Genomic DNA, 17,900 nt, shown 5'->3' with positions numbered 1-17,900 from the left:
ACACTTTCAAAATAACAGAAAACATAAAATATGGTATCTGCAAAAGTTTGGGCACCCAGCAGAGTTTCTAGCATGCACTGCCCCCTTTGGAAAACTGAGACCTGACAGTGTCATGGATTGTTCTCAATCATAGTCTGGAAAGACCAGGTGATGTCAATCTTAAGGTTTTAAATGCCCAGACTCATCTAACCTCGCCCCAACAATCAGCACCATGGCTTCTTCTAAGCAGTTGTCTAGAAAACTGAAACTGAAAATAGTTGACGCTCACAAAGCAGGAGAAGGCTATAAGAAGATAGCAAAGCTTTTTCAGATGCCACTATCCTCTGTTCGGAATGTAATTAAGAAATGGCAGTCATCAGGAACAGTGGAAGTTAAAGCAAGATTTGGAATACCAAGAAAAATATCAGATAGAACAGCTCGCAGGATTGTGAGAAAAGCAAGTCTAAACCCACGATCCATCCAGAAAGACCTGGCAGACACTGGAGTTGTGGTAAACAATTCCACTATAAAGAGATACTTGTACAAATATGGTCTTCATGGAAGAGTCATCAGAAGAAAACCTCTTCTACGTCCTCACCACAAAAAATCAGCGTTTGAAGTTTACAAATGAACATATAGACATGCCTGATGAAGTGTGGAAACACGTTCTGTAGACCGGATTCAGCAAAGGTACAGTACGTTTGGAGAAGAAAGGGCACAGAATTTAATGAAAAGAACCTTTGTCCAACTGTTAAGCATGGGGGGGGGGGATCAATCATGCTTTGGGGTTGTATTGCAGCCAGTGGCACAGGAAACATTTCACGAGCAGAAGGTAAAATGAATTCAATATAATTTCAGCAAATTTTGGACGCTAACTTGATGCCATCTGTGGAAAATCTGAAGGTAAAGAGAGGATGGCTTCTACAAATGGATAATGATACTAAACACACCTCAAAATCCACGGTGGATTACATCAAGAGGCGTAAACTGAAGGTTTTGTCATGGCCTTCACAATCTCCTGACCTCAACAAAATTGAAAATCTATGGATAGACCTTAAAAGAGCAGTGCGTGACAGACAGCCCAGAAACCTCAAAGAACTGGAAGACTTTGGAAGGAAGAATGGACGAAGACACCTCAAACAAGAATTGAAAGACTCTTGGCTGGCTACAAGAAGCGTTTCCAAGTTGTGATACTTGCAAAGGGGGGGGGGGTGCCCAAGCTTTTGCAGATGCCATTTTTTGTTTTCTGTTATTTTTAAATTGTAAATGATGGAAATAAAATCTAACTTTTTGTGACATTTTATACAAATGTCTAATCCGTCATTTGATGACTTTTGGAGATTTTTCCATATTTTCTTGGCTTCATTATGCAAATTAATACAAATATTTACCTGGGGTGCCCAAACTTTTGCCTCTGGCAGTCATCCAGGATTCATAGAACCGTAGTTACATTCTGAACTTTTGTTTAACAGCATATTGCATTGCCCCCAAGTGTCCAAAAATCTAGCAATGCATGTTTTGTGAAAAGTTATGAATGCAGTTTCCTTCTTTGCACATTTACCTTTTTGTGTTACGCTAAGAACAGAAAAAGACTCAAATGCAGGGCTCCAAGGAATGCAAACAGATTTATTAACTGAAAGGTGAGGGGAAGTGGGGAGGCAGATGCCAGGGACAGAGATGAAGGGACAGGTAGCTTGGGGAGTCTCGGGGGTGAGGATACTCTGGGAAAGCGTGGGAGAGCCAAGAGCATGGAGCCAAAGAAAAGACACTGGAGTAGGGAGCAGAGACAGAGACAGGCTGGAGTAGGGTGCTGTGGGAGGAGGACCAAGAGGAGAAGCCAGTCGACTGGAGACGGGAAATGGGAGTGGAGGTGATAACAGTGTGACTGAAGCAACGATCAAGCAAAGATTGGTTGGAGAGACGATGTTGATATACTGTAGTTGATTGGAGATGGCAGGCAGGTGTGAGCGGCGGGAGCAAGTGGTTATGGATGAGACTCAGGTGTGCGTTGTAAGCTGGCTTCAGCAAGAGGGAGAGTGAGAAAAAAAGAAAACAGCAGGGACAAACAGGGCAGGCCAACAGAAAACTCTGTGGAATATTTCCACTCTTCCAACTTTGTGCTGCTAAACAGCAATTTCCCTTAGGATAAATAAAGTTTTATCTTGTCTTCTTATCTTATCTTTAATGTAATGCTCTGTGGAAATTATGGCTAAAGATATCTTCAAATGTTTTTAATCTTCAAGATCTTCAATCTGTAGCAATTTTTCATTAAACATTTTTTTCAATTTTTAATAGTTTGTACTAAAAATTCCAATATAGATAGATCATTGCCTATATGAGAGCTTCTTCACTATGATATAATGTCGGTGAGTCTGATTACGGGTCCAGACAAGTCTCCGTTTGAGAAATGGAACATATTATGTATAAATGCCTCATTCGAATTGTATACAGCTTTTTAAAGAAAATACAGAATACAAAAATAAAAAATCCTCTTAAAACTTGAATAGATATTATTTTAGTATGCTAAAAACTACAACACATTCCAACCTGTTCACTATTAAGAGCTGTTTGAAATGTCCATAGAAAATAAATCCTGATAATAACATTTGCCCCTGAGGAGTGAATTTCAATACTGTTTACTTTGAGCAGTAGACCTACAAGATAGCTGCCTGGATTCAGACCAAAATGTATTCTATCAAAATGCTGCTCCTATCAGTATTTCACCCTTCACTGTATAAGCATATTCTGTACATGACTTTGTGTTATCAAACAAACCCTGGCACATCAATGAAGCTCAGCTCGCTGAGAGGTTTTCTAAATAAATCAGCAGAATAAACACAGGCATCTTGAAAAACATGAACTGGTAAAGCATTACAAATCCCAGCCATTTTCCCAAACTGTACAGTCTTGACTTGGAGGAAAAATGAAACTGCTCTGAAACTGTCTTTATGGCATCAGGAGCTGCTTCGAAATGAATTGCTGGATGAATCACAGAAGACTTGTGTCGTGCACAAGTTCAATGAGAAATATAAGAAGCCGCCTAGGTCAAGATTGAAAAATTAACTTGCACATACGTACATATATACCAGTATTGGCATACACACATGCATAGCGTGAGAATGTGTATGAGTATGAATGTGAGTATGTCTGTATGTGCGTGCTTAGTATGTATGTACAAAAGTTAACTTCCATGCACAGGACATGAACACAGGTCTCCTGGGTGAAAGTCAACCCAACCATCCACCCCAACCTTCTACCACTTATACACACACACATGCATACGCACATACATACATACATACATACATACATACACACATACATACATACATACTTTAGGCCTGCACGATTCGGGAAAAATATTTTTTATAATCACAATTCTTTTGCTTAGAATTGATATCACAATTCTCTGCCACGATTTGTTTGACCACGACAAGACAAAACAAATTGCCAGTACCAAACATAGATTTGTTTCAGCACCTACAGCACATTGATTGCGCATCACCACAAGCCTGTAGACATAGAGGCTTCCATTAAGAGAAGGGAGAGCATTGCAGCGCTTGGGAGCACCTATTTTATACAGTCTATGTCTAAAACGTAGTATTTGTGATGCAGTCAGTGATGCAGTCAGCTCGTAAAATTAAATGAGAATCAAAGTCATTGTGGACAAGGTGAATCAAGATTGCGATTTCATAACGAATAATGCTGCAGGCCTAACATACATACATACATACATACATATCGTACGTACATACATATCGTAAGTACATGTACATACTAAGCACGCACATACATACTCAAGTACACATATACTGTATATACTGTACATACTTACACTACACTAATATACCCTCATACACATTCTCACATTATGAATGTGCGTATGTATATATGAACATGTATACAAAGTTATGTATGTTTATGCATAAAAGTATTTATGTGTGTACAAGTGCTAAGAAGCGGCAGAGTTTCCCATACATGGATTCTACTTGGGTGCCTCACGAAAGTAGAAAAACTTGATTTTTAAATCAACAATGTATTGATGATTAACTGTAATGATAAACCGTAAAATCTTTGCGGCCTAATGTGCCTCGAATGTCAGTTAACAGAGTCTGGTTGTTCACCCTTGCCGCGTCAGTCTGCTCCGCTCAAGCTTATCTTTATAATGGAGTTAACAACAGCCAATCTGAGTTAATTGTTGCTAACCGAGCATTTAGTTCTTCTCCCTGCACCTAATCATGAACTGTATCTATGGGCCTAAGCCCTAATAAAACCCAAGATTCAGCTGGCTGTAAAAATAAAACACTTTAAAAAACAAACTGGTATATATGTATGTGCAAGTGAAGTATTCCATTTTGGCCTAGGTGGCTTCTCAAACAGAAATCTGTTCCAGTAATTTTCACTTCTGACACACTTGTGTTACGATGCTAGAGGCAGGCCCTGAGCCAATGAACAGTGATGTTCCAAAGTACATTTAGAACACAACATTGCCTAAAGCTGATTTTAGAAACAACAACAAGAAAGTTAAACAAGTTTGTGTCACATCCTTCAATACAGATAAAGAATCAAATATGCAAATGTTATGTTAGAAATTGGCTATTTTTACCATATCCAGTGTCTGAATATTCCTCCCCTTAACCTTTCCCAATCTCGTAGCCACGCCGTTTATACAGTTGATAATCAAATCCTTTCATTACTCAAAGTTTCCAAAACAGCTTGCTGCTGCTAGCATTTGGTGACATTTTGAGAAGATGAGGTGCTGGCTCGACTCCCATGTATAATTCATATCACAACCATCAACAATTAACTTACAAAACACGATGGTTGTTTGTACTACTTCCTGGCAGAGGAGGCATCTTCAACCACCGCAACGGAGTCAATGTGTTCACTCAGTGATTAGACCTGACCATATGCAACAGGCCTGAGTGTCGGACAGGATTATTTCCCTGTTTCATTTGCTCTGCATATCATGCAATCCTACTGATATCACTTCTCACCTCCTATGGCAAACCCTCAGTCAAGCCCTTATGAAGCCATGCAATAAATGCAGACAGTTGTGTGTAGTTGTTGTAATTCTAAGATTGACCACCTTTGGAGTGTTTGTTCTGCTCAAACATGCAAATTAAGAGAAGAAATAACAAACGCGGTGTTGAGAAACAGTTGTATATGTAAATATTCATTATACCTGCAATAACTTATACTAATAATGTTTTGGCCAATAGGGGTTAATATGACAAACTTGTTAGCAATAGTTGTCTTTTTACAAATCCAGCAGATAAAGAGTAACATAGCGTTCATTTGGAGTGTGTGTCTCCCAGAGGGAAGTCTAGTATTCACTCTTTTAGCTCTGTTTTGCTTTTTACCAACTGGCTCCTACTATTCTCCTATCTGGCTAAAGAGACATTTGTTTCCCTCAGCTAGTCACTAACCTTTTCTCTCTGTTATTTGATGAGGAGCAGGTAACATGGGGTGAGTTTTTGGACAGTGATAGACCAATGCGAGTAAACCACAACAGTTACGCCAAGTGATTATTCTGTGTTTGTCACTACAAGCAACCCCTTTCCCAAACAAGTATGCAATTCATTGTTAATATATAAAAAGATATACTTGCTTTGAGTGCATGAGTGCAAGTGTTTGAGCTTAGCAATGCCCCTGTTGGAAAGCTTCCCTCAGGGTCAAACCAATATAACACATCCCAACTCAGATGGCATGATATGGCCCAAAAAGGGATATTAAACTGACAAAATATGCCCAAAGAAAGCCAGTGATAGGACATGATGATAATAAAAAACAAAATAATAATAAAGAGTAATCTCTTATGGATACAAATGGCCAATAAATAGCATAAATCAAAAGCAATGGTCTCGCCAAAAGTCTCCAGATGACTCAAATTTATCTCCATACTCAATACTCCTGACTTAAGAGAAAACTGCTTAAAGGGAAACTGGAGAAGCCATTTAGTGATTTGAGCAGTGAAGCTTCTCCGCTGCCAAGGACATGTAAGAGAGACAGAGAGACTGGGAGTGCCTCTCAATACATCAGATGTCAGGAGTGCTCCCACCCACTCAGACAAATGGATCTCGTTTTATAAGGCCCATAAGAGTTAGAGCAATCTAAGGTTGGTGAGCAAAAAAATCAAACAATCAAAAGGCCATATGAGTCAGAGGCTGCACGATTATGGCCAAAATGATAATCACGATTATTTTGATCAATATTGAGATCACCATTAATTATCACAATTATTTTTTGATTTTAACAAAAAATGTCATTGTCACATAGCCAGTAACATCCATATTGTGCTACATTCCACTTATGTTGAAGTTGTATGTTGCACATCCATTCAGCTGCAACACATGAAAATGAAAATTATCTGAAATAAATACCCTTTGATAAATTAAAAAAAAATGTATCTCTGAGAAAACTCCTTCACTTGTTTTCCACAATAACTGATTAAAAGAGCTAGGGAGAGAAGGGGAGTGTGATGGACGTACTCACAGAGTGACGGCTGACTCATTTTGAATGGGTCCAGCACGGGTCGAATGGCGGGTCAGCAAAGTAACACACAGGTGGTGTGTATGAAATGTCTGTATCGTTACAGCGCTGCGTTTTTATGAACTATGAAACCTGTGAGCTAACAGACACTAACTAACACTGGTCACTGCTGTTGTCTGAAAAACAACACAGACGGGACAAAATGTTGCATTCACTGGTAAACTGGTAAACCTTGTGACCAACGTATGACCAACTGCTATCTGTTGTGGAATTTTCTTCATGTTACTCTGTCCTCTGTGACTGTCTACATCTAGAAACTAAGCTGCGCGGTGCAGGGAACAACTGAGACTGGTCCATGATCAGACAGTGGATTACGGAGCGGTAGATTGGCTTTGCAAAACAACCCGGAGAGTTCTATGAACGGAATGACGCATTTAAAATATCGCTCAATAATTTAAATGTGTCATTCCGTTCACGATTTTGATTGTGGGAAGCCAAAATCGTGATCGTGATTAAAATTCGATAAATTGTGTAGCCCTAATACGAGAATTCACAATACTGAGTTACATTTTCATGTGTGGGGAGAATTATCAAAATGATGTTCATGTTGAATAAAAGAAAGGCGAGGCGAGGCAAAGAGCTGTATACTGCGGCAAGCTCAGGCCTCTCCAAAGCCACTTATTCTGAGCATCTAGCTTGATTGTTAAAACGTTTCCCTCTTCTTTAATCAATGAAAACTTAACTACCTGATTCATGGAGCACTCTGGAGTATATAAATATCTTCTGACAAGCTTCAGACCACCAGCCACAAAACCTTCATCATCAGTAGAAATGTATTTTTCATGTATTTATCTTCATTACTTATCTTCTGGCAGCCTTTTTTTCTTTATCTCGACAATAGAGAAAATATGTATTCATTAATTATCATTACGACACAGTAAATCTTTGAAGATCTGTAGCGATTCTATAAGGGGTTTAACAGAGGTGCCACAAGTCTTTCATATGAAGGGCCAACATTTAGATGAATGGAAGGCCACGGGCAAAACGTAAATGTTGATGTTGAAGAATATTGTCATTTCTTGTAATTCTTTATAAAAACAAACTTACGCATGTACTGTAATAGGAAGTTTAACAGCACTGTACTTTACATTTCCATAAAACTCAGATTAAGTACTTTTTAGCTGCACAAAATGTACGTTTCCTAATCAATAGGGTTAGGATTTTACAGCACTTTCAAAATAAGAGGAGAATAAGCATAGCATGTCAAATTGCGATGGTGGGCCAAAACAAAGGGTGCACGGCACATGCAAATTGGGCGGCCTTTATCTATAATGTCAGAAGTGGAAACCACAATTTAGAAAAAGCATTGTCATGAAGCATAAACACAGGCATTGGTCTACTTTTGACTTCACTCATGGCCACCAGGCCAGTGGTGAGCATTTATTCCCCTAACTTAAAAATGTATATGGTACTGCATAATCAGCCATGGTCACGTTAGTCTGGCAATGCCACCTATCTAACAATACGGAATAATATCTAAACACTTTATTTTGTTAAATCAAAAAACAATGTGAAGATTATATTGAGTGATTAAGATTTTGAATGTGGAACAGGAGGTAGACAAATACAATACTAAAATACTTTAGTATTTAAGACTTTTAGGAACAAAAATACGTAAGTCTCAAAGTTTCAAAAGGCCTCAACTATTCCTGTCCTAACTGACAGAAATACCGGCATGTGCATGTGTGTTCTCCAGTCTGCCATGTGACTGTATTGACTGAATAGATTGTAAAGCCAGATGAGTCTATGAGTTGTGCTTATCAATGGACCCCATTAAACACTTGTCACCTCTGGGAAATTTCTTTGACCATGCAAGACATTGTCAGCAGACAGCAGTCTGACTAATCAATGAGTGCTTAATTACATCTGGTGCAGAGTCCAGAGGTGCAGTAAAACAATATGCCCGCACTGCCAGTGTCATCTCTTGTAGAGACAGATGGTACTTTAGTCAGCGACATTGTGAGAATCCACCACACAAAGGAATTTGGGACTTAGCTGAAAATGTCAACAGTTGGAGTGTGTGACGAAACAACTGTGTCAAACCAAGATAAGAATGTCATTTGGATTTCTCTTTAAAAACCAATTAGGCTTCTCTTATCACTTTCATGAATCTCTGCATCTTGACACAATACACAACAATAGGCCAAGATTTACACTAATGTTTACAGATTAACAAAATGTTCTATTCTCTACCATAATTTTGCAATGTCCTTAGTAGTAAAAAGATGATCTCAACAAGCAAAACTCTATTTGCACATGGGGTTTGATGAACATTTACATATTGCTCTTTACACAGTCAACTAAAGCAATAAGTAAGGTTTGCTGTGACTTAAAAAAACTGTCATAATGTTAAGTTCTTCCGTACAAAACACTTCATAGTGGGGGTCACCATCATGCTGTATGTTATCTTTAAGCAGAAACAAAAAAAGGCTTTTAATGGTTTAAAATAACTCTGTGTCAGACCTGTTGGCGGAGACACCTACTGTATGTAAATCGGTGGGCCATCACTGACTTGATCAGCATAGGGCTGACAACAAAGTGAATTAAGCCTCATCTAAATGTAAATGAGGTTTTATACCTTTGGCAAACAGCTTACATAACCACTGTCTATTTTAATAAACCAATTTGATTTTATTCTGTGCTATACTAATGCAACGAAATAAAATCTGTGCTTTAAAAAAATGCACATGGGATGCAGATAGCTGTCGACCAAAGGGAGGTAAAAAGGGGAGCAGAAATGTCACAGAGTTATAGGTCTGCATAAATTTCAAATGAAAACGTCTGCTTGAAATATCGCGTTTTGGCCCTTCAATCTGGTTTCAGAGGAGTAAGATAGACATAGTCTGTCATGAAAGACCATTGCAATGGCCAATAAGAAATACACATGCCTGTCTAACATGTGATACAAGACACAGGAGCTTACACACTACTCTCCAATTTTCTTCCTGTCCCTGGTATTACAGATATCAGACTGAATGCATGAAAAACAGCAGCTCATTTAATAAGCACTACAGATACTTCAGGTATGCACGCTTTCCTATCAAGTGTGAATATGAGCTAAATCTACTGTAAAAACCATATGGAATACTCCTGGTTATAAGAACCAATGTTTAGTAATTGTATGTATATCTCCTAATACAAACACCTCCATTGAATAAAATATATTCATTCTACCAATATTGGACTAATACTGTAATAATATTGTATATAATATTAAAGTTTCACCTCAACTCAAATTAAGACTGGACAATATGACTATACTATTGTAAAACGATGTAATATTGTCTATTGATATATTTTTCTAGATTGTTTCTATCGTCATGTCAAAAAGCCAGCAGCTGATGAGCATCTTTCAATTCTGATCCTTATACGTTATGTTAATTTTGCACTAAAGTATTTTAATTCACACAGGGCTATACAAAAATAGGCTTTACCATGTGGTTATTGCATATAAAAAACTATTTATTTATTGCATTACCAGAAGACATGCTTGATATAAACAGAAACTTTATTGTGGTATTAAATTACCCATATCGGGATAGAAGATTTTGGCCATATCGCCCAGCCCTACCTCAAATGCAATAGCAAATATTTATAGCAACAAAAAAAGAACAAGGGTTACAAAGACAACGATTGCACAGTTTCACCAATCTCAAGTCAAGTTTGTTTGAGTTACAGAATGTGACTGTTTAATAAGTAAGAAATCAGTAGTGAAAGATAATCACAGGTGTTGTCCAGTTTGTATTATGCCAGTTTTTATCAATAGCATCATAACATCCTCATAAATCAAATTAAAATACAGCATGTTTTTCAATTTGGCTTGCCCAACACACACAAAGAAGAGAGGTTGGTAAGATATCCATGCCTTATTAGTAAAAATGTAAATATTTCAGTTTTGTACTTCATTAAAAGTCAATTAAACACATATGTAAATGTAAATATTTATGTATGCTTTACAGAAGCAGGGTAATTTAATCATAATATTGCAAAAAATCTACAAATCTTTTATAGATATTTTTTGCAACAGAGGTGTGTGGGTTTATATAACAATGGGGATAATTACTTTAAGGAATAATAATGTCAATGAACATGTTTGCAATAATTAGAAAACTATTAGAGGTTAATAACTGCTCGGCACAAGTAATCCAGGCATATACAGAGTATACTGTGAAAGAAGGCCAGTATCATAACAGTTGTGTATTCTTCTTGTCAAAATTGAAAATCAACACTTTTGTTGACACTTTTTATCAACGTTTTTAACTTTTTCTTACTTTTTCGTCACTTTTTTTCAACACTTTTGATCCTTTTTTTTAAATGTTTGTCACTTTTTTTGACGTTTAACACTACGTAATACTAACTTATTAACTTTAGTTTTACAATTATTTATCAATGAATCTAATTTTTAGGAAATTATAATGTTGTAGTAGAAAAACAGAAATTAGGAATTATTTAGATTAAAATTAAAGGAATGTATGGTGATGTGTAATCACAGACTGGAATATGTCAACTTTTACACAATACTGTTTCAAAACCACTTGAAAATGAAAGTAGAGATTTGTACTTGCCAAAGAGCGTTGTGTAGAATCAATCATGTTATTTTGGGTAATTGGGTTGTTAAAAAGAACATTGATATAGGAAAACAGGTCAATTTGACCCAAGGACAACATGAGGGATAAACTAATATCAAGGCTGACTTTAAAGATGTAATCTGTAAGATTTTCATCTAGTTAATTATCTGTTAATTTCCAATCTATCAAAGAATGAGTTAAAACAATGGTGATTGAGCGTATGACCCATTAATGAAAACGCTTGTATTTGCTGCTTTGCCAAGTAATACAATCTGAGTTTCTGGGGTGACTTTCTCGCCCCAAATTCAAATGCAGTGCAGAGTTATGCCCTGTTTACACGTACATGATTATTTTGACAAAATGACACATTTCCCTTTGTTTGTGCCCTTCGTTTACACGCAAACAGAGAATTTGTCTCTGAAAACGAGTCTTTCTAAAAACTCCGGCCAGAGTGGAGATCTTTGAAATCTTCGTTTGCACATTTGCATGTAAACTGAGATAAAAGGAGGTTTAGACAGCAGGGGAAGTGAGGAAGAGAAGATAGAGGAAGTGATTTGTTGCTTTTGTTGCTATTTTCAGGATTCTGATTGGCTAACGTGGACTTGAGCTTCTCGTTACACTACCACCTACAGGTTTGGCATGCTCTTGACAGCAATGATGGCAAATACACACACTTTTCTTAAAACTGACAGGTGTACACAATGTTATTTTTGAAACCGAAGAGGTTGAAATGTCCGTTTAAGGAAGTAGCCACCCACGTGTAAACGTAGTCTTTTAATATTTTAAAGATTATTCTTTGGGCTTTTCCACCTATTTTTGACAGGACAGCTAGGTGAGAAAGGCGAGAGAGAGGAGGAAGACATGCAGGAATTCGTCACGGGTCGGACCCACACCCCCAGACCTCTGTGTTGAGGCATAAACCTCTTAGTGCATGTGCGCCCGCTCCAACACCGTTCCAACCTGGCCACATTAGTGGCGCTTCAGCAGGGGTGGGTGTGTATTGGTCTGCCACGTATGCCCAGGTGGAGCTTGTCACTGCCGATTATGATCCAATGTACTCAATAATTAGGAACTTCCGACAAGGTAAGATGCAAAGAAACGATACATTAATCGGGCACATACATTTTCATTACTGCTGAATTACAATAACCGACAGACAGAGAACAAGGACCGTTCAACTTCAAGTCCAAAGCAAAATAAACAAAACAACCTGTCCTCCCTGTAATGAACCACCCTCTTTCCACGAAGTGGCTTTTTGGGACAAACATTTCATCTTACCGCCAAAGCTACGGCTCAAAACAACCTAGCTCAATCTTATGGACTACAACTTTCAAGTAAGGCGGACAAAATCAGTAATGCTTAAATAAAACAGCAATAGGGAATTCATTTGACATTAGCTGGCAAACATCAATTCATCCCCCCCCCCATTCTAACTTTAGTAATCCATTTACTGGAAAGAGATTATTATCAATCCCATAAATCATTCAGGAGATGCATCCGGAGCCAGAGACACTGGTATGTTAGCTGATCTCAGTGTGGAAGCTCAGTGCCCATTAATCAATGTATGAGCTACTCTGGCCATGTCATATGGGAAAAAAGGCAAATTTATAATAGAAAAAAAAGAAAATCACCACACTGATATCTCAGCACAATCCTCCTAATGTAACATTTTCAGATCTTTACGCCCAGGCTTTATAGATATGCGCTCACCTTCATATGTAGTCTACTGTGTACAAAACTGTGCATTAGCGTCCCCTATTGAAAAATCAAATAGGGGATGCTAACCTATTTTATTTTTCATCCCTTTAGATGCCAGACTGGTTTTCTTTGTGTGAATTAATTAGTAGTAGGCCTAGGGCATGTAACAACTGTAAGAAAACTCAACTTATTTGCATTCTCTAACTCTAACTCTCTAAAAATCAAATATATCAGAGAAACAACATAACTGTAAAACTCTACTTTGGAGAACAACTCTGACAATGACACCAAGGACATCAGAAAGTAAACATATCTCAGTCTGCAGAAACCAAAATGGGCTTGTCTGTGGAAATATGAAATCTGAGAGCTATCTGAACCTAATCTCCACACACAGATTCTGTCCCAGAGAGACCAGCTGATTCCTTGATTTACTTTGCCTTCTTGGTGCATGAGTGTGTGCGGGTCTAACCAGCTGATCTTGCCAATTGTAAAAAAGTACTTTATATCAATTAATATCAACTCTGTTTTAATACACAGCTGTATCAAGAAGGAAATATCTCATGACTCATAGGGGTTTATAATAATCCAGTTTTAATTTAAAAAAAGACATCTCTGTATCAGCTAAAGTACTGACTGGATGTTATGGATTCTAGTTGTGAGGGCAGTTTTTATACTATCAGATGCAGAACAAAGAGGCAACAGATGCTGTTTTTTGGTCATTTTGTAGTTTGGAGTCAAATACGTCACATCATAGTACATGTCACAATACATGCTACATACATAACAAACTGATCATAATGTTGTTGCACATTCAAAGTTTTACAAGAATAGCTCCACGATTACAAGATTTTCAAGCATGCATAGGGATGTTTATGGTTAGGTTAAAGGATTTGTTAATGTGTGTATTGAATTTTGTGAATGACAAGCCAAAGTCTGATCTATAATAATATAATCTATAATAATAATATTCACCTATTTAGTGGCTGTATTTGCTGTCTTGGCGTGAACGAGGGCCCATACAAAACCCTGCACTTGAGCTCGTAATTATTTGTAACCACCACTGACCATAATAGGGACCCTCACTTCCAAATAAATTTGTCACTGACACGAAAAAAAATATAAAAACATTTCATGGATTAACACTTAACTCCCACCTTCTTTTTGTTACTGATTTGGCATTTTTAAAGTTTACTACTCACCACTCTCAAAGCACGCATCAAAAACCAGATGTCCTTTACGCGGAGCTCCTGAATAACCTGGTGGGCTCACCATCAGTTTGTTCACATTTCCCACCAAGGCATCCTCTCCTCCAGTGTCACTGCCTGAAGAACAGAAGCAATATGCAGGAAAAAGATGAGTCTTACTTTATGCAAAAGGTCTGTTCAGTAAGCCCTTTATAACTTCATTTAAGGGTGTAAGTCCTTAGCTTGTAGATTAATAAAACATTCTCTCATCCAGAATAACAGTCATGGATTGTTAAACCTTAAAGTAAAAACACACAGTATGCCGCCACACAAGGCCTAACACTTCAAACTCAAATTATGGATACAAAATTATATGAATTATTTCAAAGTTAAATGTTGCTCTTCTGAAATAGTGATGTATACACCTTTCTAAGAGTAGTTGTGTCGACTTTAAACTGTTAACAAAGCAGTTTATTTTAACACAAATGAACAAGCATAGGTTGAAATAAATCTTTATTTTTGTGTTTGCAGCACAAATGGACAATAAAAACAATTTTGCTTAAACGTGTGGCTTTGTTTTCTGTTTTTGCATTGTAAAAAAGTAAACGCTGTCCCTTTTATTTTGCAACCATTTCTTTATTATATGCACATTACAAATCCAATTACTGTATAGGTTGCGTTACACTAGATTGAAACAATAACGTGGGTAATCCAAGCCCTTCCGCCATCTAATTGGAAGATGGATAAGTCTTCTGCAGCAACATAAGATATCACAAACTTGGATTTGTTTAATATGATATGATATGATATATCCATTTTGTTATGGTTTTATTCTGTGTTATGTATTTACTGTCAACAGTGGTTACCATTTTGGCCAATTGTTCGCGGATTATGGCCCTAATTAATAATTTTAACGGACAAAAAAACAAATTCCAGTAGTACCGACAGCTATCTTATGAGCTACACAGCAGTTGGCATGTGGAACTATCCCTGACATATTGCTAGCTAGCTAGCAGATACCTTTAGCCACTAGCGTTAGCGTTACACCTGCAATAACGTTAACGTTAGGCTATTGCTCTCCCAAAGTGAAGGGAACATGCCAGCAGTTTTCCAAATGATTTCCGTGATGTGCATTTCCAGCATACCGTTAGTTGTATGGTTTGCTACTGTCTGTATATAGCAGCCATGCTAGCTCCTAACACACACAACGTGACATGACTCTTGTTTACATCATTGTACCTGCTAGCTAGCAGGTTAGCACATTTCACGTAGCGTCAATATAAACACACGGAGCAAGCGCGAAACATGCAGTTATTATATGTCAGACAACTGGGCATCAACAGCGTCCTTTTGCTTGTATAGCAATGAAGAATAAACCAGGTAAGGCTCATATTTACACACCAGTCTCGACGTCTCTAACAGTATTCTCCTCCATCTTCCTTTCCATCCTGTCACAGAGCAACCGACGCTCCAAGTGTGTTACCACGGCAACGGAGCAGGAGGAAGAAGGAGAGGTGCTTGTCCAGCAGTACACCGCTGCAGAAACACGACATAAATTTGCAGATGCAGTGTATTTAGGTAAAATAAACCAAGTTAAATTATATGTAGTAAAATACCAGAATATTAACAGACACCTATTTTTAACTGAAATTCTGAACTTAGATCTAAGTAGGCCTAAACACAGCAAACAAATAAGAAAAATTATGCATCTCAGAAAAGCTAATCAAACTCGTTTTCTGTAGGATAGTGCTAATTTCTAGTCTCAAGCTCAGGAAAACTTTCGATAAAGATAATAAGTCAGATTTTGTATCTACAGCCTACAGAATTGACACTTAATATAGTGATTAGGGAAAGTCTTCATATGCCAATATGAAACATAGTAGCCTATAGCAGGCCACACTAAACTAGCAATGACATTACGCCTCTAAACTGTAATCAGTATATCATACATGCCTCACTTTTATTACAACCATACCTGCATTTTTATTAGTATTTTCACAGAAGAAAGCCAATCATTGCCAGTAGCAGCCAGACATTCTGTATTATCCTGCAGATTGATTAAAGCTGGAGGTTTTCTAGACAATTGGAGCATAGATGTCATCAAGGCCAATCAAGCCTGGCCTTATTCCTTTCCCATTACAAAGGCTGCACCTGATTAAGTACATCAAATGAGCAGTCGCACAGCTCCTGGAGCAAGAGGCATACAGGCTGCTGCTAATTTACAGGTTATAAGCTGCGTGTAACAGGACCAAATGAAAAAGACCAGGGAGATGGCAATGATTTTTCTCTGTGTGATCTGTATTTGATGGCAAGCATCAACAGGCCGCTGAGTAGATAGATCAGACTGATTATTTCTCAGATGACAGGAAGAGAATACAGAGCTGCTGTATAATATTTCGTTAAAATTGAAAATTGAAAAGCTGTCCTCCATGCTATGTCACTGCTTTAACACAATGCCAATTAAAGAACCCTATGGTGGTACAAACATTCATTTTCAAGAGGGAGATTGAAATTGAATTATGGAGCATGAGAAGAATGAATTAGATGCACTACATGTTTCCCTTGTTTCTCAGCTCTTATCAAATAGAGAGACTACATGGGAACAGTTGAAATAACTGCAAGACCCTGACTTGTCTCTGCCAGAGTTGGAGCACTTGAGATAGCACTTGATGTTGGTAACCTGATCTTATGGCTGAAACACACATTTGGTTGTTGGCTTGTAAAAGACAGAATTTGAGCATTATTATTACATAAGATGACAAGATATGTCAGACATTTTTGTCTTAAGCTGTGGCCCTGTAAACTTAAAAGGGACATTGAAATTAGGTCACAGTTAAAAAACAACAACAACAACGTATAATTAAATCTTCTCAATAAAAACAATTAGATGTCATATTGCAATCTACTAAACAATGGTGTCCCATGCTGGAACTTAAACTTCATAACTCAACATGCGGTTTGGTGCCTTAGTGATGTTAAAATGTGTAGGAGTTTTATAACAGCAAAATTATTTGTGTCTGAATGGCTTTCCTTTTCTTTTGAAGCTCTATTTTTTAATGGTGTGTCCTCCTTTAAAACAAGTTTGAAGGGGGAAAAAAGCAACACTTTCAACAATAACCCCTCTACATTCTGCCATAGTAACATGATTGCATAGCGTTTTGTGTCATGGTGTCTGCCGAGTGCAGCAATGATTTAATGAACATCAATCACGGGGAAAACAGGATAACAAGAAATAGAAGTACGGTCGACACTGTGGTCTCTGAAATTTTAATTATCTCTCAGGAGAGTGTATTTTTACATGTTAATCAAAACATGTTTGACCTCTAATGATTAGTGAACATATGCATGTGTTTCACATGTAGACAATCCCTGTCATGGTTAAATACAGGATCTACAGTAACATTAACAAATTGTGTCTATTTTAGGCATGGGTAGCTACTGACTGGAGGACACAGCGCACCATCACAATCTTGTGCAGAACATGTCAGAAACCCCTCAGGGAAACAGTAGCTTTGGCACAGCAAAAGTATTTTAAGCCTTGCTTTTCATTCTTTCAGAAAGATGCGTTTTCTTCTAAACTGTGAAATGATCAAAAAAGTCAGTGCTTGTAGCTCAGTACCATAAATGAAAGAAAAAAAAATGTGTTTATGTTTTCAGCCTGAAGCTCAATGTGCGTGCGTGCGTGCGTGTGTGCATGCGTGGGTGCTTGTGTGTGTGTGTGTGTTAGACAGGGGGAGCAAAAATCTATGTTTTTGTATTTGTATTCCAGCAAGTACAGGGAAACCCTTTTGACTGCGGCCAGCTGAGGACTTTCACACATAGAGTCCATCATCAATGAAGAAGGAAGTCATGCAAAAATCAAAACACAGGCCACTAGTGGCAGTGAGTCGAAGATGGGTGGTTGTGAAGAGTGGTGAGT

The 17,900-nt window shown here is 37.7% G+C and overlaps 1 protein-coding gene across 1 annotated transcript in view; it reads right to left on the bottom strand.

The window, feature by feature from the left end:
• agbl4 (AGBL carboxypeptidase 4) overlaps positions 1 to 15,486 on the bottom strand; it is a 281,610-nt gene extending 266,124 nt beyond the window's left edge. Inside the window, exons 1-2 of the mRNA XM_032526873.1 lie at positions 15,383 to 15,486; positions 13,997 to 14,119 (exon numbers count right to left, since the gene is read on the bottom strand). Coding sequence (XP_032382764.1) covers positions 13,997 to 14,119; positions 15,383 to 15,428 — 169 coding nt within the window. The 5' untranslated portion in view covers positions 15,429 to 15,486. The remainder of the gene's footprint in view (positions 1 to 13,996; positions 14,120 to 15,382) is intronic.
• Between the last annotated feature and the right edge of the window lie 2,414 nt (positions 15,487 to 17,900).

This window comes from Etheostoma spectabile, chromosome 9 (genome assembly GCF_008692095.1).
Source record: "Etheostoma spectabile isolate EspeVRDwgs_2016 chromosome 9, UIUC_Espe_1.0, whole genome shotgun sequence".
Taxonomy (NCBI): domain Eukaryota; kingdom Metazoa; phylum Chordata; class Actinopteri; order Perciformes; family Percidae; genus Etheostoma; species Etheostoma spectabile.
This window is presented reverse-complemented; position numbering and strand designations above follow the sequence as displayed.